The 21,792-nt window shown below is 49.2% G+C and overlaps 1 protein-coding gene across 4 annotated transcripts in view; it reads right to left on the bottom strand.

The window, feature by feature from the left end:
- FNDC3B (fibronectin type III domain containing 3B) overlaps window positions 1-21,792 on the bottom strand; it is a 289,830-nt gene that overhangs the window by 47,462 nt on the left and 220,576 nt on the right. For all 4 annotated transcript variants that reach the window (XM_084769310.1, XM_084769307.1, XM_084769308.1 and 1 more), the window contains exons 11-14: window positions 20,760-20,813; window positions 3,693-3,817; window positions 2,528-2,702; window positions 948-1,034 (exon numbers count right to left, since the gene is read on the bottom strand). In XM_084769310.1, the coding sequence (XP_084625436.1) occupies window positions 948-1,034; window positions 2,528-2,702; window positions 3,693-3,817; window positions 20,760-20,813 (441 nt within the window). The remainder of the gene's footprint in view (window positions 1-947; window positions 1,035-2,527; window positions 2,703-3,692; window positions 3,818-20,759; window positions 20,814-21,792) is intronic.

Below are 21,792 nucleotides of genomic sequence, written 5' to 3' on the forward strand. Positions count from 1 at the left end.
GTTCTCAGCCCGTTGGAGATCAAACGACCCATTTAGAAGGGGTCTCCTAAGACCACCAGAAAACTCAGATACGTATAATTCATAACAGTAGCAAAATTATAGTTATGAAGTAGCACTGAAACTAATTTTATGGTTCGAGGTCGCCACAACATGACGAACTGCATTAAAGGGCGGCGGCATCAGGAAGGTTGAGAGCCACTGGCCTAAGAATAAAATAGAAGCCGTCGAGGAAAGCCAGAGCATGGGATGAGAAGGAGCCCAGTGGAGCAGTGAATCACCAGTGAGAGCAGGGACCCAGGGCATCAGCTTAGGGCCTTGCCAGCGGGCAGTGAGAGCAGGGACGCAGGGCATCAGCTCAGCGGGCAGTGAGAGCAGGGACCCAGGGCATCAGCTTAGGGCCTTGCCAGCGGGCAGTGAGAACAGGGACCCAGGGCATCAGCTCAGCGGGCAGTGAGAGCAGGGACTCAGGGCATCAGCTCAGCGGGCAGTGAGAGCAGGGACTCAGGGCATCAGCTCAGCGGGCAGTGAGAGCAGGGACTCAGGGCATCAGCCCAGCGGGCAGTGAGAGCAGGGACACAGGGCATCAGCTCAGCGGGCAGTGAGAGCAGGGACACAGGGCATCAGCTCAGAGGGCAGTGAGAGCAGGGACACAGGGCATCAGCTCAGCGGGCAGTGAGAGCAGGGACACAGGGCATCAGCTTAGGGCTTTGCCAGCGGGCAGTGAGAGCAGGGACGCAGGGCATCAGCTTAGGGCCTTGCCAGCGGGGCACTGGCCCTTGCTGTAAGGCAACCCATTACAGCATCTTCTTACATGCCCTTCTGCTTACAAACTACGGTGGGTACTTGAAAGTGCTGTCCGTTTTAGCATCTTTATGGTCTGCAGACGCCACTTGAAAGGTGGAAAGGCATGGAAGGGTGGGCATAAGCACTCGCATGGTAAGACTCACCCTGAATTTATACTGTGTGCTTCTTTTGAGATTCTTCACAGTGCAGGTTAAGTCCTCTCCAGTGTATTTTGGGTGGAAATGGTTATCCTGAAAAGGCAAAGCCAGAAGGAGGCATCAGAATCATATAGTCTGGGCCTCACATTCCTAAGGACCCAGGGCTTTCTACTGGGGTCCTGCTTCTCCCAAGAGAGCCAGGAGTCTGGCAGGCACGTATCGGGGGCCCATGGTGCCTTGCGCAGCACTCAAGCTGCAATGCTGGTGTCACTCTTCATGCTGCAGTTTAGCCTGACTCTGGTCAACTGCGCTATGACAAAGCAGTAAGCACTTTCAATATTTTTATTTAACAATAAAACTGTCATGTCAGGCAAAGCCTGTTGACTAGGAAGCTGACACATTCCAACAGAGCTGTGTGACAGTGGAACAGGCAAGGTTCCTGAGTTCACAGTGCCTCTTCTGGTTGAGGGAGAAAGGACAGGTTGGATGGGGATGGACATACTCCTTTAAGGGTGGACCTTACCTTTCTGGTGAACACACTGAATTCACTCCATAGTGTTCTCTACCCTCCCTCCCTCCCTCCCTCCCTCCCTCCCTCCTCCAAGGCAACCTTCTGTGCATCAGCTTCCCACAGGCTCAAGAGAACCACCCCCACTAAAAGACACATAGGGTCTGGTTCACAAGATGCTTACAGGCAATTTAACAAAGGAAACCCCGCCCATGACAGAAGGTGTGCCTGTGGTGGTGTGGGCTGTAAGCGCAGGTGAAGGCAAGAGGCAGGCTGGCGGAGGGCGCCTAAGGGCCAGTCACAGCAGCATGGGCTGATGAAATACAGCAGACATGCGTGGCTCTGGGGAGTCGAAGTTAATCACTTAAAAACTCAGCGCCTTAGGTCAGCAGCCGCCTTAGGTCAGCAGCCATATCTCAAACGCTCACAGCCACACGTCCAGCATGAACTATAGGCCATGTCTACCACCCTAGAGAATCCTACGTGACAGAGATGGTCCAGAGTGGCCGGGAAAGGGCTGTCCTAGGGGGACGTTTGCTGAGATGAGAGAGGAGAGCCAAAGGAAACCCAGGAAGCGAGAACGGTCTCTTCATGGACCTTCTTGCCGGAGGCCATTGGAAAGGCGCACCCACAAGGCCAAGCAGAGTGGTCCAAGCAACAAGACCCAAACGTGTGGGGCCCAAGTGGAGTGGGGAAGGCATTACAAGAGTTGTGAGTCCCCTGCAAGGTGGAGGGGTGACAGAGGCTCTATGACAGTGTGGCTGGGATCACACCCCAGCACACTACGGTTGGTTGCATTAGGGACATGGATGACGGGCCACTGCACTCATTCAAGGCAAGAGGAATGTGGTGCCTAAGAGGCCGCCTTAGCTGTGCGAAGGTGAAAGTTCGTTAGCTTCTTGGGTAATTTTGAATGAGGGCTTTAAAAGTTTTGCTGTTTGGTTGTATCTAGGGGGTCAATGGATGAAGCCATTTGCTGAGATTGGGAGGGGCAGTTTGACATGGGCAGTGACAGGTACAGAGAGTGGTCTTGAATGTAGGTAGTTAGTAAGAGGCCACGGTGCTCCACAAGACTCACGTTTTCATCCTCCTGAATGTCCAGGGTGTAGGTGATCACTTCCTCAGGCGAGCAGCCTTCCGGCCTGTTCCACTGCAGTGTGACCCAGGTGACGCCAGCTCGGACAAGCCTGGGTGCCGACGGCATCTGTGGGATATTTCCCAGAGTATAGCACACCACCTCCTGGCTGTAACCGCTGCAGAGAAATGAACCCGGGAGACATTGGAGGACCAAGTCAGGAGTGCTGGCATTTTACAAAAGGAAAGGTATGTGTCTACCCAGCCCCACTGGTGTGTGGCAGGAAAGGGTCCTACACACAGGGCGTTTCCCACCAGTCTTCAACTACTCTATTGGGCCCCTATAGTTTGTACTTGCAAGAGCACACCAGGTTATAAAGGAATCGACTTGTGATTTTATTTCCCTCAAAAGCACAGCATGGCACCATATTTGTCAAGGTGAGGGCAGTGGCTACCAAGAGACTTCAAATGAATGTGGGTGCCAACAAGTAACTCTGTTGATGGAACGTGAGTTTTACAAATAGTTTTCCAAGTCTGTGGGTGCTTCTAACTCACTGAACAATTCCTGAGCCACAGCCACCTTTACCATTTTCCTGGCTTCCAGGCACCAGGGAGGGAGGCAGCTGTAGAGCTCTGTGATGTTTCACAGTAGGTTGCTCTCCAGGTGTGGGCCGCTGAAGGCCTTCTGTCTCTAAGGTATGTCATGAAAGGAAGAGGTTTCTCTCCTGATCAACAGGCTCCTTGGTTGGGAGTGGTTTCCGCAGCCTAGAGAGTCAGCCAGGCTTTCCCTGGCTCTATGACTTGCTGAGAATGGCTGCTGAGCAGCCACACAAATGCAAAAGAAAAGGCCCATTAAAGTAATACAGAATAAGGAAGAGGTGCTGGAGACGGGGTGCGGGTGGGGTGGGAGAGGCAGGCTTCCTTTTCTTTACAAAGCTCTACTGCCACCTTCCTCTGGTGCCCAGGACCTCTAGTTAGTGTCCCAGCACAGCTGTGAGGCTGAGAAAAGACCAGAGTGGCGTGTCACCTCAGAGGCCTCCTCCCTCCTTAGGACTTCCTGTTTGAGGATTGCTCTGTGTGGAGGCAGCTTCCTCAGACCTTCAGGCAACGTGAGAGGCAAAAATCATGCCAGGAAGGTTGGAGGGCAGGAAGAAAAGGAGATGCCGTACCTGGTGCCAATGTCATTGCGAGCAGCAAGCCTAAACGTGTAGCCCATGGCCGGACAGAGCTTTGTCAACTTGCAGTGCTTCTGGCTCCCAAAGAAGCATTGTCTGAAACCGCTGTTTCTCTTCCCCTGGAAGTACAGAGACATTTATTCATGCAGCTGGCTCACGTGCACACTGCACCCTGACATTTCCTCTTTATGCTCGTTAGGCTTAGTAAATGGGGGGTTGCAGTGACATTTCCAAATGGACCCAATTGTAAAAAAACAAACAAACAAACAAACAAAAAAACAGGTTACCGTAAGAAAAGGAAAAAGCATTTTACACAACGGCTGTACTTTCTAGTTTGGATGAACTGACACAACAGAAGGAAGGCGTCTAGAGAGGGACCCGCGCCGAACACAGGGAAGCCTCATCCTGACCACAGAAGCCACGCAGATCTGCAGCCTAGGCCAGAGCCCTCTGGACTTGCATTTCTAAGAGGGTTTTAGTTGACGATATAGGAAAGGTCCTTTCAGACACAGGGCGGTGTGGCTAAGAACTGTGATGACCTGGGGTGGGCGGTCATGGGCAGCTGAGCATGGGAGAGTCTGAGTGAGCCAAGCATCACCTCAGCAGTGGCCTGGCCTTTCTCAGGAATCCTCGTCCAGCCCCAGGACCCATGCATGCAGCTCAACACCAAGCAGGTGGTTCTCATCTCTCCTGTCACCGTGGGCCCAAACCCTGATACGTGCACCACAGCGATGGTGAGCTGTTTGTCTACAGATTCCTAAAGACTGGTCACAAGCCTTTGAGTCACCCTGTCCACATCTGTTTTCTTCCCAAAGGAGCTCAGCCAGTGCATGTGGACTTGAGCTTCGTTGTTTGGATAAACCTTGGAACATTGGTTGAATGCTTATATTAACACCCTGCCCCCCTTCACACCCGGACCCAGACCCACAGCAGACAGACAAACAGACACAGCATTCATTCTGTTTCGTAGGAAGGTTTCAAGTTCTTCTATGTCAAAAGAAAAGCACTCGTGGAGGGGGTCTGTCCGTCTGTCTGTCTTTTGTCCTGGGGTCTGAACCCAGGTTTTCATACATTATACGTACACATTCTAATTGCTGACTCACTTCCAGCCCCCTCACACGACTGTATTTAAGACAAGCTCGCCATAGCTCCCCAAGCCGGCCTTGAACTTGTGATTCTGCCTCAGCAGGCTCCCGAGCATCTGGGTTACAGTCTGAGGCACTATGCTCAGTCCTGGGGGGGTCTCATAGTTTTACATTTAAGGGGAAAGACCATTTAAGTGGGGCCATCTTCAGGGACATCAACTTTTAGATAAGCAGTTTGCTGGACACTCTTTCCACTCCAAATGTATATTATCTTATTAATCAATTATTAAAACAAACAAGCACACACACCAGCCAGGCGCGGTGGTGCACACCCGCAATTCCAGCCCCCATGAGGCACAGGCAAGATGATCACCATAAATCTGGGTCCAACCAGTCTGGTCTACATATTGAGTTTGAGGCCAGCTAGGGCTACGCAGTAAGACCCGTTTAAAACAAAACTGAACTACCTCACGTCTTAACTAACAAAGCCACAACAGGGTGGATGTTCTTGTCAGGCCCAGGGACTCCAGGAGTATGTTTGAATCTCTCAAATTACTTCCTAAAGCAGGAAGCTAGCAGTTTTCTTCTAAGCCAATTTAAGCATCTCTTTTCTGTAAGCCGGCTCTCAATACAGACTGCTAGAACACATTCCAGGTGACATGTAATTAAAAGCAAACACACTGGGGTAGACAGACTAAACACAAACACACAGTATCCCAAAAGGGTAAACCCAGCTAACCCTACTGCCGGGGCCCCCCCCGCCCCAACCCTGGCCAGGTGGCAAGGTCTTCAATGATAGACTTCCCTCCCCACTCCCCCGCCCCCAGCTAGGTGGCTCGGTCTTCAATGGCAGACTTTAAGATTCAAAGTTATTTTCTGATGGTCTTAAAGATTCAGAGTTCATTTTGTCAAGGGTTCAAAGTACCTTCAGGTGCAACTACAGACAGGTGGAGGGTAAAAAGCTGAGTATTTTCCATCCTGACAGAGAAAAGTCATTGTGTGGCTGGTACACTGCTGATATAGATTTATTTATTCATAGGAGAACTGTGCAAATATGTGCACAGTTGCAGCCAGAGTCTGATTACCCTACACACGCATCCTGCTGTGTCTGTGTCCACTTCAGCAGTAGTGAAGTCTGCCTTTCTTCCCTCCATTTCTGAACTCAGTGTGAGAAAGGTACTCCCTGCCCATGAAGCTCTCCTCCCTTCCAGACCTGTCTTGGCCCCCTTCAGTGCTCCGTTTTCCCTCCTCCTGTGTTTGGCCTCCAGTGCCCATTTCTGCTCCTTAGAACTACAGCCAGTAAATGAAAGTCCGACTTCCCCTTACTTTACTTTAATGTGTAGAAGCCACACTGCCTGATGTAGGGTGGAGCGGAGAGTAACAACGGCAGAAGGTAGAGTCCTCTTTCCAGAGGCGGGGCAGGCATGGGGCTTGCTGGAGAACTGGAGATGGGAACACTCCAGCTCCTACAAGACATCTCTCAGGCTTTAAAGAGCAGCAACTCAGCCTCTTTAGACACAGTATCCAAACTTTCCTTCTTGTTTTTCCCTTTCTGCCTGTTTGTGTGTATGTTTGTGACGGTGGGCTTGTGTATGAATGCACTTCTTGTTAATGCCAGAAGAGGGCGACAGATCTCCTGGGACAGGAGTTAGAAGCAGATGTGAGGCATCTGTGTGGGTGCCGGGACTCAAACTCAGGTCTTCTGCAAGAGCTCTTACCTGCTGAGCTTTCTCTTCCCCACCCCCTGCTCCCTCCCTCTTTCCCCCCAACCTTTCTTTTATAAGAAACCCTGAGATGTGCTATGATGTAGGTAGAACATAGGACTTTGTAGAAAGATTGAGAGCTGGCTGAACCTTGGAACTAAATTTTAGAAACAGTATTTGTTGAGTTTGATGAGGTAATTAAGCTTTTCAGGGTTAAAGAACTAAAGGTTTTTAGAAGTCACTGAGTGTAAGGCAATCCAAGAGTAGACAGGCTATCAAAATATTTCAGACAATAGAAAAGTTTTTGAATAAAAGAAAATATTCATACACAACAGGCTTCGGATTAGGGAGGTATTGGAAAGGAAAAAAATGTCATTTAGAAAAGCTCCTGCAGTTCCAAAAGAGAGCACAGCTGAGAGGTTAGGGAGCACAGCTGAGAGGTTAGGGAGCACAGCTGAGAGGTTAGGGAGCACAGCTGAGTGGGTAGGGAGCACAGCTGAGGGGGTAGGGAGCACAGCTTAGAGCTCAGGGAGCACTGAGAGGGTATAGAGCACCACTGAGAGGATAGGGAGCACAGATGAGAGGTTAGGAAGCACAGCCGAGACAGTAGGGAGCACAGCTGACTAACTGCAGTGACATGCAGGTCCTGCTGGCCTGTCCACCCTGGCGGCTCCAGGTGGCTTCCATGCACAAGAAGTGGAGTAAGAAATGCTGAAAAGTGTAGGAGATGAAGCAAAATAATAAATGGCATTCATAAAGCCCTTCCCTCCAAAAGTATATAGAAAGTTTGGGGATGTTTATAAGTCAAGTAGGGCCTCGGTTAGTAACAAGTAGCATCTACAAGTCAAATATTCCTATTTTCTGTTGGCAGGCAGAGGGGATAAAAACAAAGCAAAACAGAACAGCTGATGCTTTGGACAGAAGATTGGCAGGTTCCCACGAACTGACAGGAATGAAAATATGAATGCCTATATATTTTTTTGTTTTGTTTTGTTTTGTTTTTTCAGACAGGGTTTCTCTGTGTAACCTTGGCTGTCCTGGACTCGCTTTGTAGACCAGGCTGGCCTTGAACTCACAGCGATCCACCTGCCTCTGCCTCCTGAGTGCTGGGATTAAAGGTGTGCGCCACCACGCCTGGTGAATGTCTATAATTTTAAAATCAGAAATTATATATGTACAAGCTTTCACTGTCAGTGAAGGCTTATATAGTGTAGCTCATGGCTTCATTTAATAGAAATGCTGAGAGATAAAAGCTATGCCGTGTTCTAACTAACTAAAGTGACGTATGTAGGTTGCTGAGTGTTTTACCTAGACAACTTGTGTTCATATATGTCGAGCTGCACATATGTGAATGTGAGCGTACCTATAGAGCCAGCGGGTAGCCTTAGGCACCGCCCACCTGTTTTTCAGACAGTTTCTCACTGGGCCTAGGTCTCACTGATTTGACAAGGTTCTCCACCTGCCTATGCCGGGAATGTGTAAGTCATGTTTTTAACAATCATTTTAGGGAGTTGAACTCACGTCCTTACAGCAACCACTTAACATCTTTGGCCCAGAAAACTTTTTTTTTTCTTTTTCGTAACTAAAGTTAGCTTACACAAAGTTCTCTGCTAAAACAGCCTTAACAGAAATGGGTAACGTCCCTAGGTATCTTAGCCCTGCCTTCATCAATAATCTGGTCAATCATAGGCAGCAGGGCAGCTGCGGCCAGGCCTAGTTCTGATCTGGGCCAGCTGTGGTGTGCTGCGCAGAGGAGCATCAAGGAGACAGCCCACAGCACCACTGGACCTGAGGTATGGGGCGCCAGCTACGATGAACATGTAATCTGGACCAGCAGACTTGAAGACAGGCTCTGTCCTGTTCAGGTTAAAAGTGAAAGATGAGTGAATGTATTTGCATTGGAGAAATGACTAGGAGGAGCCAAGCCCACATCCCTGGTCATTTCTGAGGCAGACCTGGCTATTAGGCTGCTGACCTACTTTGACATGAACTAAAATAACCCTGCCATGTCCTGACAGGGCCCGTGAGTCAATAAGAAAGGCTGTCTTTCAGGGTTCACACTGGCTTGCTTCCGTTCGTAAGCCTGGGCATGCTCCACGCTTGCTTCCACAGCTCACTCCGAGTTCATCTGAGGGCAGCGCTAATCTTTACTAGAATGTGAAACAGTCTCGGCGTGCAAGCTGTGCAGGCCAGCCTTGAGGTGCTTTGCTTGGCTCAGGGCAGGACATGCCACGCCTGGCCTGCGGCTTCCTCTTCCACGGTTCAGGGTTCCCGCGCCTTCTAGACCAATGGTACCAATTCATCACCCCAGGACCTGTTCTCCAAGCAGGGCCCAGGTGCTGCCCCCGCCCCACAAACTCCTGGTCAAAACCGCTCTCGAGGAAAAGGATGTGGACCTGCCAGCTGGCTGGCTCGTGGTCATGGCATCGTGGGACCTTTCTAATCCTGAGATACCATCCATAGCACTCGGTTAACCCTCTCAAGCCTGCAGTGTGCTTTTAGAAGCCTGGTCACCACGAGGGCATCTGCGTGGCTCACCTGGCCTGTGCTGCACACCTTGCTATCTGAATCCCGGCAAGCAATTGCTTCTCTCTGTTTCTGCATCCCCATTCTAAAGGAGCCACCACCTTTGGGAGCACAGCATTACCTCTTGCATTTGCTTGCAAGTCTTGATGGTGGTGTGCGGTTACGCTGTGTTCTATGGGGCTCCTGCTCTCTGAGGAATGCAGCCTTTCCTGGCCTGTAAAAGGGCTCAAGTAGGCAAAGGTAGGGGTGAGGGAAGGGAACTCAAGGAGGGTACAATGTGGCCAGCAAGCAGGGTCTACTTCCGCAAGTCAGATGTGATGGTTGCTCTGGGGACAAAGATTTTTCTCTCCAGAGAGTACAATTGCCTTACTATGCACTTTAACTTAAAATGAAATTTGGGGGGTAAATTACACATGAAAAAGATTTTATGAATTGTATTACACTTTTCCCTCTTACTCCTTTACTGTCTATTTAAATATTTCAATCTTTCTAATTTATAGTTGAAAATTAAAGTTGGTTATTAAGAAAGTTTATCCCTTTAGAATTTATTCTTCCTCCAAATGAGAAGAAAAAAACAAAACATCCTCACTTTGCAGAACTGTGCCAAGCAATCTGAGGGAGGCGCCACAGGGCCCCGCTTCCCTGAGACAGCAGAGTGGCAGAACCTGGCTCCCCCAGAGAAAAGACAGCGTGCCTTCCTTCCTGGGGACTGAGAAGAACCACAGAGGGAGGGAGGGAGAGCCCTGGTCTTGTTCCTCCAGCTGAGCTGCGCTGTGGATCATGTCTGGGGCCCGCCCTCTTACCCAGTCCACCCTTCCCTCTTCTCCCGTCTCTTCCTGGCAGCATGGGTGCCCTCCCTGCTTTCTGGGTTCTCTGACTATATTTCTGATACTTCTTTCTCCTGTTCCTCCTGCTCCCCCAAATACACAACAGAAAAGCAGGAGTAGAAAAACCATTTGGTGTTGGAAAGTCTGTGATCCTGTGTCTAACATCTGAGGGCATAGTAGGAAACTTCTGGTGGTGTTTGTCAAGACTCACAGCGGTCAGGAAGCCTAGGACACAAGGGAGGGATTTTGGACATGGAATTCTTTCATTCCCTACCTGTGGAAAAAGTCATTCTCAAGGCCTTAGCTGCACACAGGCTCACGCCTCTTGAAAACCAAGGTGAAGGAGTGACAGACGAGGCTGCTGCAGTGATGACAGACTGTCTGTCTCTTTCCTGGAAAATCCACTTTGCAATCATGAGCCCTCCCAACTGAAACTCAGGATTTCACAGTGCTGCCTAGCCATCCCCAAGCCAGTCCACCCTACTGCAGGGCCCATGAACAGAAGGAAGTGACTGAGCGCTCAAAAGACCTAGGTCTGATGCCCAGCCCTAGAGAAACGGAGAATTCCCACCCATCTGTGACCCCTGCATATGGAGGCGAAGGCAAGAAGACCAGGAGTTTAAAGACAAATGTGAGGCCGGCTTGTGACACATGGGTTGGTGTCTCTCTCCCTCCCCGCTGCCTCTCAAAAATAGACCGCTAAAACATGTGATTACTGCAAGCCATTGTCGGCATCATCTGGTCTATAATTTCACACTCATCCATTTGATATTCCTTGCTTAACTTCAGGAAGCTTTCAGCATCTCTGTGCACCACCCAGATAGAACGCCTGCAGAAGACCGCAGGACTCACACAACAGGTGCTTGAGCCGAAGGTCCTGCTCTTGTATGCCCTAGCTACGTGCATTTCCGCTCAAAGTCATATAATAAAGGACCTTTCTAATGGCTTTCAAAAAATTACTGCAGATACTAAAAACATAGCCAAACTTCTAGACAATAATAATTAATCCAAACTGCCTGTAGTTACTTCATCTTACAGAATTACAATTTAGACCAAGTAAAAATTTTGCTTTGTTTATTATTATTATTATTATTATTATTATTATTATTATTATTATTATTGTTCTGAGGATGGAAACCAGAGGCTTACACAATATAGACAAACACTGTATTACTGAGCTACACCCCCAGTCCCTGGGTTAAGACTTTGTGGCATGCCATTCCAAGGTTTGGGCACAAATAAAACAGCTTTTCCCAGGACCTCCATTCCCAAGCAGGCTTCTAGCTTTTAGAGAGCACACAGTGGAGAAGAGTTCCAGGAGAAAAGCCAAATTATAGGAGGGTCAGCCTGCTCAAAAGCTGGTAGGGAGGTTCATTTAAAAAAAAAAAAAAAGAACTTGATCCTGTTTATAGGACCTGACTAATTTTTAAAGTTAAAAAATGTGTTTAAAAACAGCATATTACTGTTTGTGTTAATTTGACAAAGAATGTAACAGAAAGATTGAAAACAGTGAAAGATACTTTTTCAAGTAGGTTTTCCTCTACTGCACCTCCTTGGAGCAGCTGTCCTCAGTACGTGAGAAGACGGACCTTCTAGAAGAGCTGGCTTCTGCTGCAGGAACTTAACACTGCTGGGCTAACTCCACACGCACACTTCGAGGGCTTTCCAATTAATTCTGGCTGGTGTTTGCTGCCAGAGTGATTCTGTACACTGCGGGGGCTGTGCTGCCCTGGCTAACCCTCCCCACTAGCTTGGCACTGGCAATGCTGGAAGACAGTATGCCCAACGAAACTGGCACCGGCAGATGAAGCTGGCTGGTATTTTCAACTGCCTCAAAATTAATAGATTAGAAATGTCCCCGTGTTTATTTTCCACAGCATCTTCGTTCTTGGCACACAGGAATGGAGTGGGGGGGGGGCGGCGAGTTGGTAAAGTGCCTGCCATGCAAGCATGAGGCCCAGAGCTGTGTCTCAGGATCCATGTAGGAACACAGGGTGTGGTGGCACATACTTTCTATCCCAGAGATTTCCCAGGACTGCCTGGCCTAACTTGTCTCAAAAACACAAAACAAAACAACAAGGCAGATAGTGCCCGAGGAATGCCACTTCCTCCACACACACCCATATGAACAACACAACCAAGAATGGCCAAGCTGAAGGCGCTAGACCCTGTGGTGAACGAGCTCTCTCTGGGCCACGTGCTTGCATCCTTTCTCCCTCTCCACTATCCTGACTGCAGTTTCCAGGGTGGCTAACTGCCCTCTATGTAAGGTACCTGAAGGTGACTGTAGAGTGTCACCTACTTCGGACTATGGCTATTGGGTACAGATACGGGTGAAGTTAAGTGGGCTGGGCACTTTCTGCAGCAGCACAGCTTCATGTGATAAAATACAATAGAAAATCCAAGAAGAAATAAGGGCTGCACCGGCCAAATGAACTGCTGCCAGGGTCTATGCTATGGTTTAGTCTGCTCATGCATCTATATTTAGACGTCCTTCCAGTACTGGCTGACCCTAGGCAACATCAAAGGCAAAGACTGGCTTGAGATGTGCTCAGCAAGCTGTAGAGTATGTGAGGCTCATAAGGGGGAGCAGCAGACACTCCACATCGGGGCAGATTTGTAGTTTCCAGTGCCAGGCGGCCCCATTCTACCCTTATATTGGCACAGGGTGTGTAGAGGCGGGGTGTGTAGTGGTGGGGTGGCTTGAGGCTGCACACACAGAATAAACACAGCATCCCTTTCCACCTCGGGGACACTAGATGCCTGTTTTACATGAGAGGTGTGGTTACCTGCTATGGGCAGGGATGGTCACAGGGCCTTGGTTTAGAGAAGCTGACATGGCTTTGCTACAGAGTCCTCCAGATACCGGCATGCACCTGAGGTCCAGGGCTTTGACGAGTGCTGGAAACGTGCTGAGAATGTTTCAGCGAAAGAAGAAGGGAAGGAGCAGAGGCAGCTGCCCGAAGCTGGGAACGGCGCGTCCTAGAGCTCTTCAGCGGTAGCATGTGCCTGGAATACCAGTGCTGGGGAGGTGGGGCAGGGACTGCCTGGGGCACGCTCAAGTCCAGAGAGCTAATGGCTCAAAAAGTAAGGTGAAGAGGATCAAGGAAGATATTTGGTATCAACCTCTGGCCTCCATATGCTTAACACACATGCACGCACGCACGCACGCACGCACACGGGGCGGGGCCAGGGACAGAGACAGACAGACAGAAGGAAGTTGTCTGTGTACCTGACAGATGAACTGAAAGGTGAACTGTCAGGCGTACAGTGGCTGCCTTCCACCTGACAACCAGTAAGCACAACTGATACATATTGATAAAGCAGCTGCTAGGGACTGCGATGAATAGCTGTGATTTCAGACAGAGACTTCACCAAGTCTGAGTCTCAATCCACGGCCCCAGTCTGTACATGCAACATATAAAGAGAGAATTCGCTTCTGGTACCCAGGTCCTAAAAGAGGGGCTCCCATGCTCCTGAGTTCTTAAGGCCTCTGTGCTGGCTAGTCTCATGTCAACCTGACACAGGCTAAAGTCATTTGAGAGGAGGGAAGCCTCGATTGAGAAAATGTCTCCCGAAGATCCAGCATCCAGCATTTTCTTAATTAGTAGTTGGTGGGGAAGAGCCCAGCCCCTTTGAGTGGTACCAATCCTAGGCTGGTGGTCCTGAGTTCTGTAAGAGTAGAGGGTGAGCAAGACAGTAAGCAGCACTCCTCCATGGCCTCTGCATCAGTTCCTGCCTCCAGGTTCCTGCCCTGCGTGAGTTCCTGTCCTGACTTCCTTTGAGGATGAACTGTGTGACCTCGAGGCCTAAGCCAAATAAACCCTTTTCCTCCCCAAGTAGCTTTGTTCAAGGTGTTTCAACAAAGCAACACTAACAGTAAGGCAGCCTCCTTGGCTGGGTTGCCCTCATCTGCATCCCTGGCTGGGGGCAGGCTGGATGCACTCCCAGGCTCTCTGACAGCTCAAGCACTCGTGACATGGTGAAACACTGCCACTTCACCAGGTGAGGTCCAGCTACCACACGAGGCTAAAGATGAACTCGGACGGATGCATGCCACACGGGCACACAACCCCATGCCATCTCCACAGGCACAGCCCGAGGAATGACCCGCAATCACGCGGGCTTGGACAAGCAGAGCCTTCCCTTGACATTGTAGCTGGGTGATAGAATGTGTGTGTGTGTGTGTGTGTGTGTGTGTGAGAGAGAGAGAGAGAGAGAGAAAGAGAGAGAGAGAGAGAGAGAGAGAGAGAGAGAGAGAGAGAGAGAATGAATAAATGAGTGAATATGACTATGAATGAATGAATGAATGAATGAATGAATGAATGAATGTGAGTATCAAGACCTTTATGATTACACTAGGAAGCCGAGAGAGCTAGACCAGACCCACGGGTAAGGTACAACCTTCGAAGGTTCAGCACCTATGTCCACCAGCTAGGCCCTGCAGCCTGGCTCCACAGCCTTAGCCTCACCATAAGTGGGAGACGCAGTGTTCAAAACAGCAGCCTGTGGAGGCCACAGATTCAAACCATAAGCTCTCCTCATGGGTTCTGTAGAACTCAGCCAGTCGCTCTGCCCGGTGGTGCATTCCTGTGATAGTTGTCATGCCCAGAAGAGTCACATTCAAATTCATTCATGACAAGCGGCACGCTGAGCCACACAAGACACTGGCTGACCACAGAGAAGTTACCAAACTCCTTCTGTGGCGCCATCTCAATCCTTCAGTGAGCTGGGGGCTGCTCCGACCCGCCATGCTGAAGAGCCGCTCTGTGGGTCTGGACACACCCCAGGTGGTTAGTGCAACGTGACTGTGGGCACAGCATGGCTCACGGCCCTACCTGCTGCCAGCAGCTTCTGCTCTCTTGCCTTAGTGCTACGTGTCCCTGGGTGTCTGAGCCGGGTCCATTCTTAGTTTCAGAGCTGGGGAGGCTCCTTAGTCACTGGCACCCCAGATGTGAGCTTCCTTTCTCAGCCAGCTCAGTCACATGTGAGGAAGAATCTTGTCAACTTCAGTCATTTCAACTGACAGAACTGTTATTCTGGTTGTTGTTCATTTATTGCCTACAAGTCCCAGGCAGAAGCTACGCTAACAGCACTTGAGCATGCGTCTATGCATGGCCCGACAGCGGGATCCTATTGACATGCCCGGCAGGAGATGGTACGTTCCCTCTCATCCAGTCCTCCTCACTGCTGGCTTTCCTTCTTGGATCCCCAAATCAGCTAAGAGCTTCCATTAACATGGAGGGATCAGGAGCCTGAACTGGATAAGTCACCTTATCCAATCATAACGTATCAGTGCTGTGAGATAACAGATATTATCTTTCCTGGGCAGACACTGAGGCTCAGGGACACAGTGCTTGCGAGGTACCATGAGCCACAATCAGGCGACACAGACCATAAAACATCTCTATCCAGGGCACTACCTTCTCGTTGGCAAACACGGCCACAGCAATCTTAGGAGATGAGCAATTGCTCTGGTAGCCAGCACATGGGCAGTGTCTAACAGTAGACATTAGAAGCTAAGTTTCCATTGGTGTTTCCTCTACAGAACTCTTTCTGAAGTAGAAGAAGATTTTATTTAACACAAAATATACAACTGGGCCTTTAAAGAAAAGGCCAGATCTCTGTCCATTTAGAAACCTTAAGGTTGAGAAGGCATGCACCGAGTTTGAATCCAAAGGCTCTCAGTGTTGTGTTCTCTAACCCAGAGACCTCTGTGATATATTACTCTATAGTCGGTTACTCTGCCTGGGTTTAAACTTACGGAGTACTCTTGTTAGCTATCTGTGGATAGATGCAGACTACCACGGCTAAGTCTGTCCTGGACCAATTCTAGGGAACTTCCTCCCACCTCTACTACAGGATGCTGGGAACTCCTCAAGCAGGAAACCGCAGGAGCCCAAGGAGCATGGATGGGCACAGGACGTCACAAATTACAGTGATTCACCTGGGGAGGCCAAAGGAACTGCAAACCTAGCACTACCTCCCCTCTGCCACCGTGCAGAGAAAGCTTTGTGCTGACAGAACCAACGCTCTGCCTGCTGTTTAATACATAGGCTGAGGGACCTGAGGAGATGGCTCAGTAGGTGAAATACCTATCGTACAAGCATGAGGACCTGAGTCAGGATTCCCGAAACCACGTGAAAATCCAGGTGCTGGCCTGGGAAGAGGTGCAAGGGAAAGCAATCGGCAGGTCTTGGAAGCTCGTCGCCAACCATCCAATAGAAACCTGCCTTGAAAATGACCTTCTGCCTTCACAGTCCTGACGGGGAGTCCCTGAGGTGGATGGAGTCTCTGGCCATACATTTGTCTGTCAAGCCTCAGAGGTCACATAAACCACAGTGGCAGGGACCCTTGTTTGGTCAGGAGGCACAACAGCACTTCAAGTAATGACAACCAACCTGTGTCAAGTGAAAAACTGGTCTCATAGCTAGAAGACAAGGATTCCAGAAGATTCCGTTCTTAGTGCTCCTTTCTCATTGCATAGTTGGTTACTCCACATGGGTTTAAAAACTAAGGAGTTAGCAAGTTAGTCCCTCAGAAAAGCCCCACGAGTTACTTTCAAGTGAACCATACGCAGCAAGAAGGGGACGGCCTCAGGCTTGAAGGTGAGCTGTCTGTCAGAGGCTCTGTTCTGTTTCTGCTCCTCACTGGAGCCTTCCCCAGCACTGTGGACCCAGCAGAGCCAAAAACCTGACATGTTTTTCAGGAAGAGGTCCTGCACTTGAAATTCACCAGCACTTTTAAACTGTTACATCCATCACCTTACTGGACTGGAGATTAGGAACTCAGTTTCCTAGAGCAGGAACCACTGCTACAGTGCCCTGTCTTAGAGCCTGGGGCTCTAGAGGACAGCCAGAAACATGGTTACAACCTCCCTTCGAAGTTATGACCCTCGGCCCCGGGGGTCGGGGGGTGGGGGCAGACATGTAGGGAGGGCGCTTTTCCTCGGCTCAGCCTTCTTTGAGCCTCTTGCATTTGCTGTGGCTCTGGTGTATATCTCTGAGAGTATGGCATATGGAAAGCAGAGGACGCACTGAGGGACTCACTTTTCTCCTTCTACCTGCGGGATCCAGGGATTGAGTTCCCATCTTCAGGCTGGGCAGAATAACTTTACTCCTCGCTACCTTAATTTTCTATCTTTCTTTCTTTTTCCTGTTTTTTTTTTTTAATAACATTTTTCATTCATCTTATTCAAGGGCAGTGATCTATTCCTCCACATTCCCCACAAGTTTCCTGGACCCAGGTTTATTTCTGCAGTCCCTGGACAGCCAGGAGGTTCTGGGTGTATGGCCGAGGCAGACAAGTGTGGAGAAGTGATGGGAGGTACTGTTCAGGGGCAGCCTCAGTAGGCAGTGGCTCAGCATGAAGTACTAGGGCAGAGTCGAGAACAGGCGCTGCACTAGGAGCACTGGCTCTAGGAACTGAAGAAGGTTTCAGAGCAGCACCCAGGGCTTCCCGTGTTCTCACTTCCTACAGGCCAGATGCTGGGATCTCTCTGTGAACACCTGCCTGGGCAACATGGGAATACAGACTCAAGTGAACTGCACAGAGGGGCTGCTAATTCTTTGGTCCCGTTTAGAAACAAAACGACTAGATTAATTTGCTCAAAATCTCACTTATAAAATGACAAGCTGGGCAAGAATGAACTAGTTACTATTGCATGTAGTCTCACCGTCACGAACCCTATGGAACCACTTTTTTAACCTTTTTAGGTGAATCGAAAGTGAAAGAAGTGGGGTATAAAACAAAGACCTGGATGGAAAAATAGGAAGCGCTCATGACCAGCGTTGCTTCATTTGCATATTGTTTGCATATGTTCAAAAAAGCCATATGGAGAAACATCATAAGCCTGTTGAGCTACCATGGAGGAGGGCGCTAGCTTACTTATCATTCTTCCCTCATAGGACAGTATTCCATGGATGCAGTCAGGGGGGTGCACCAAGAATACTTAAGTAATAAATGAATACATCAAGTAATACTGAGAACAATGCCGAAACACTCTGATCAGAGGTGAGCACCGATTTCTGTGACAGCGTGGATGCTTGCAAGCTGCTGGCTGTCCTTGCTGCCACATCACAGATGGGAAAACCGAAGAGCTGCAAGGTACACTGCATAGTATAAAGTTGGGACAGAGACTTCACCTCCTAATCTGGCTGCTTTTTATGATCCTCGGCTGCCAGGGATTCTGACAGCCGTTCAAGGCAACTAGTAAGCTGCGGGGCACAAGAACCACCCTTTGTTGGCTTGTAGGTAAGAGGCAGCCTGGCATCTCCAGTAGGAGTCACAGAGTCGGCACCAGCTGGAGTCTGAAAGTGGGAGAGGAGAGACAAAGAAGCTGGAAGGCAAGCTGGGTGTGGTGGCACACGCCTTTAATCCCAGCACTCGGGGGCACAGGCAGGTGGCCAGCCTGGTCTACAAAGTGAGTCTAAGACAGCCATGACTATATAGAGAAATCCTGTCTTGAAGAAAGAAGAAAGAAGAAAGAAGAAGAAGAAGAAGAAGAGGAAGAAGAGGAGGAGGAGGAGGAGGAAGAGGAGGAGGAGGAGGAGGAGGAGGAGGAGGAAGAAGAAGAAGAAGAAGAAGAAGAAGAAGAAGAAGAAGAAGAAGAAGAAGAAGAAGAAGAAGAAGCAGCAGCAGCAGCAGCAGCAGCAGCAGCAGCAGCAGCTCGAAGGCAGTAAAGGAACAGGGAGAGAAAAAGCCAGAAGGAGATGGAGACCACGAAGGGAAGCACAAGGGCCCAGGCTGACCACTCAGATCCTCATGTTGCCTGGTCCAGGTGGGTGCCACACCTACACGCTCCTAAATCAATCCTACAAGGAGCTGCCCTTCCACTCTGGCTCCCACTGCAACACTAAGTTTCTTTGAATTTTCTGACCCAAGAAGACAAGCAACAGAAAGCACAGGACCAAAACCCACGCTTGGGGCTCAGGAGACAGCTGAGTTGGTACAGTGCTTCCAGCATAACCATGAAGACCTAAGTTTGATCACCAGAACTCACATAAAAAACCCGCCACAGTGGTACAGGCTTGCAATCTCAGCACTGGGGAGGCGGAGCAGCTGGTCCCTGGGGTTGAGGGCCATCGATTTAGCCCTTGGTAAGCCCAAGACAGTGAGATGACCTGTCTGTAAAAGCAGGGCGGACAGTCCCTGAGGAACAGCACCTGAGGTTGGTGTAGTCTCAGCTGGCACACAGTTGCACATACACACATGAACATGTATGCAAACACACACACACAAATTAGACACATACACACAGATGCAGACAGACACGCAAATTAGACACATACACACAGGTACAGACACACACATGCAACACACACAAATTAGACATACACAGATGCAGTAACACACAGACATATACAAACAAATGCAGACATACACATGCACACACACATATTAGACACACACAGATGCAGACACACACATGCACACACACAAATTAGATACACACAGATGCAGTAACATACAATTAGACATATACACACAAATGCAGACATACACACGCACACACAAATTAGACACATACACACAGATACTGACACACATACACACAGAGAGATATTAGCCACATACAACAGACACAGACACACACACACACCCTCTGAGATCCTAAACGACGCTCAGTAAAGCCCTACTTCCTCTCAGGGGCTCCACTGACCACTAGCACCGTTCAATCTCTGCTGTGTGTAGGATGCATTCTTGGGGGTTCTAAAGCCATTGTGGTGGTTGTCTTTGGCTACTCAAAGCTGTTAAGATGCAACCCAAGAGGAAATACACTCTGCAGAAAGCAGCGAAGGCCCACCTGCCACTTCAAAATTTCAAGGTGAACTATTTCAATCACGTAAAATGTTTCATTTTTAACAGTTTCCATACCTGACAAGTCATGTTTTTGCTTATAAACACATTCTGAATTTTTTAAATTTTTAAAAAATTTATTTTCTTTTTTTTCTTTTCTTTTCTTTTTTTTAAATTTTATTTTATGTGCATTGGTATGGGGGCAAGGAGGTCAGATTCCTTGGAACTGGAATCACAGACAGTTGTGAGCTGCCATGTGGGTGCTGGGAATTGAACCCAGGTCCTCTGGAAGAGCAGACAGTGCTCTTAACCACTGAGCCATCTCTCCAGCCTCCTTTATTTTATTTTCATTCTGAACTTTTTTAACCTCTTTAAATTTGTGTCACAGAGATTAGTTAACGTGAACTAGTGCCCAATTTTTTACACCTTGTATTTTTTTTTTTTTACATCCTTAGCCCCTTTTCCCAGCCAGAAAACAGGAGAATAAAGCAATGACTGATTGAATGCAGCGGAGATGTACAGGTACAAAAGGCACAGGAACCCGCTCCGCACAGCGCATCCTCCACGAGGTGCTGGGTGTGGGTGTGTGCATGAGGACAGCTGCCAGAGCAGCCCTGAGGACAGGCTCACTCCGCCATGGGCACTGTCCCCGTCCCGGGATGGGCTAATCCACAGGGACGCATGCATGGCATGAACGAGACGCCACATGCCACCCCATGTGCTGCCTGCTCCCCGACAACCACAAAGCAGCCCACCACATAATACGTCAAAAAAGAAAGACATGCTTCCCCACCACCAGGCTTTGCCTTATCAAAACCACGTACGCAGTGGTCATAGGACAGCAACCCACTCCTGACACGCATGAACTTAGCTTGGGGAGGCGGTGGGACGCGGGATAGATAAAGCTGTCTGTTCTCAGCAGCACTGCTTGCATGTCAGCAGGCAAATCTATATTAAATCACACAACTCACTGCACTACCTCACTCCAACTGCGTTTCCACAGTTAACAGCCACTGAGTTTACATGTGTGTACTCGAGTATTTCCCGTGTTTGGTACTTCTCAGGAAAGACCAGCATCTTTGGAATGCCGGTTTAGATGGGCGGATATAGAAAGGAGCTTACCTCGTCCCATTCTAAAAGGTAGCCGGTGATTTTTGAACCATTGTCAATGGGAGCCTAAAAAAGAAGATAATGAAATGAGGTTGGAGAAAGCTGTTCAGTGACAAGCTAGCACTCTGATTAAAGACAGAGGTTGCCATGGCTCTGGGCTGTCCCCTTAAGAGTGGGAACCAGCAGCGGATACAGGGCCTTGGTAGACACATTTACCTATTGATTTTATACAACTCAGCTTTAGAGAGGCCTCGCCACTGGCAGGCCTCCCTCTTCCACCTCTGCCCACACCCCTGCCCTGTGCGTCCCCCACTTCCTCAGGGGGAAAACGCTGAACAGTCACTTTAAGTTCAGGTACAGCAGGAGACAAAAGAGCTGCTGGGGCTGGGGGCAGCCACAATCAAGTCTGCCTTTCACTTCCTCTCCCAGCTTTGGGTTGTTGTTTTGTTCTACTTTTTCCTTCAGGGACTTCTTCAGATTAGAAAGCCAGCTATGGCTTTACTCCACCCCACCCACCCCATCCAGCTCCCCATCCTATCCCTAACTCCCCAGTCTACCTTACCCTTTATATGCTGAAAAATAATTGAAAAAAAAATAAACAAGAAAAAATTCCATCCTCTGGGTAGACTACCAGAGGGTATCAGCCATTTACATGTCAGCAACAGGAGGCTTTTATCTTGTCCTGGTCTCATAAAAGAAAGCTCTACCAATGCCACTGAGCAGACGGGATCAACAAGGCAAGGAGGAAGTTTCTAGAAAAGAGCCCTCTACTGAACCTGAGCTATGAGAAGGGGAGACCCAGTGGAGTTACTGGTAGAAAGTTCTAGAAAGACAGAGGAAACATGAGGCAAGTAGTAGGAGCCTATCTTGTCTCAAAATATGCTTGGGTTCAGTTCTTCCTTGGAGAGAGATAGAGAGGAGGCCAGAGAACTGCACTGCAGCCAGGCAGACAGAAACTCTGATTCCCACAGTTGCAAACGAATCGCAGCATCACCCTAGCCAATGGTCTGTTGCCAGCTGTTTAACTTCAACATGGAATTTCTTA

This window comes from Acomys minous, assembly GCF_964271855.1.
Source record: "Acomys minous genome assembly, chromosome: 19".
Lineage (NCBI taxonomy): Eukaryota > Metazoa > Chordata > Mammalia > Rodentia > Muridae > Acomys > Acomys minous.